This window comes from Charadrius vociferus, unplaced genomic scaffold, assembly GCF_000708025.1.
Source record: "Charadrius vociferus isolate BGI_N301 unplaced genomic scaffold, ASM70802v2 scaffold612, whole genome shotgun sequence".
NCBI classification, from domain to species: Eukaryota; Metazoa; Chordata; class Aves; order Charadriiformes; family Charadriidae; genus Charadrius; species Charadrius vociferus.
In genome coordinates, this window is record NW_009647409.1 from 32,651 (window position 1) to 33,056 (window position 406).

Sequence of the window (406 nt, forward strand, 5' to 3'; positions counted from 1 at the left end):
GGAGAAGGGGGGGTTAGGCAGGGGGTCGCCATGCTTTGGTGGGGTGTGATGAGGATGCTGGGGGGGTACCTGGCTCTGGGAGGTGTTGCTGACACCCCAGACGGTGGTTACCACGGAGAGGGATCCCGCCGGCTGATTGGTGCTCGGTTGCCAAGGAACGGCCTCGTATGCAAATGAACCATCACTAGAAAGAAAAACAAATTAATTAAGATGAAGGAGAGGGGAAAAAGGGGGGAGCGGGGAGGAAGGCTTTGCTCACCCGTGGGGGGTGGGCGGCAGGGAGGGTTTCATGGGGTTCATGGAGTTCATCGGCGGCGGGACGGCGTCACCCTCAACCGGGGCTGCGGAGAGGAAGAGGGGGATGAAGGGGGCGGCCACCTCCGCCCTCCCCCCGGACGTGCCCGGG

General features: G+C 63.1%; 1 protein-coding gene across 1 annotated transcript in view; it reads right to left on the reverse strand.

Moving 5' to 3' along the window:
• The window catches only part of ZMIZ2 (zinc finger, MIZ-type containing 2), an 8,233-nt gene extending 7,924 nt beyond the window's left edge, over nt 1–309 (reverse strand). Inside the window, exons 1-2 of the mRNA XM_009880211.1 lie at nt 260–309; nt 70–184 (exon numbers count right to left, since the gene is read on the reverse strand). Of these exons, the coding sequence (XP_009878513.1) occupies nt 70–184; nt 260–309 (165 nt within the window). The remainder of the gene's footprint in view (nt 1–69; nt 185–259) is intronic.
• Between the last annotated feature and the right edge of the window lie 97 nt (nt 310–406).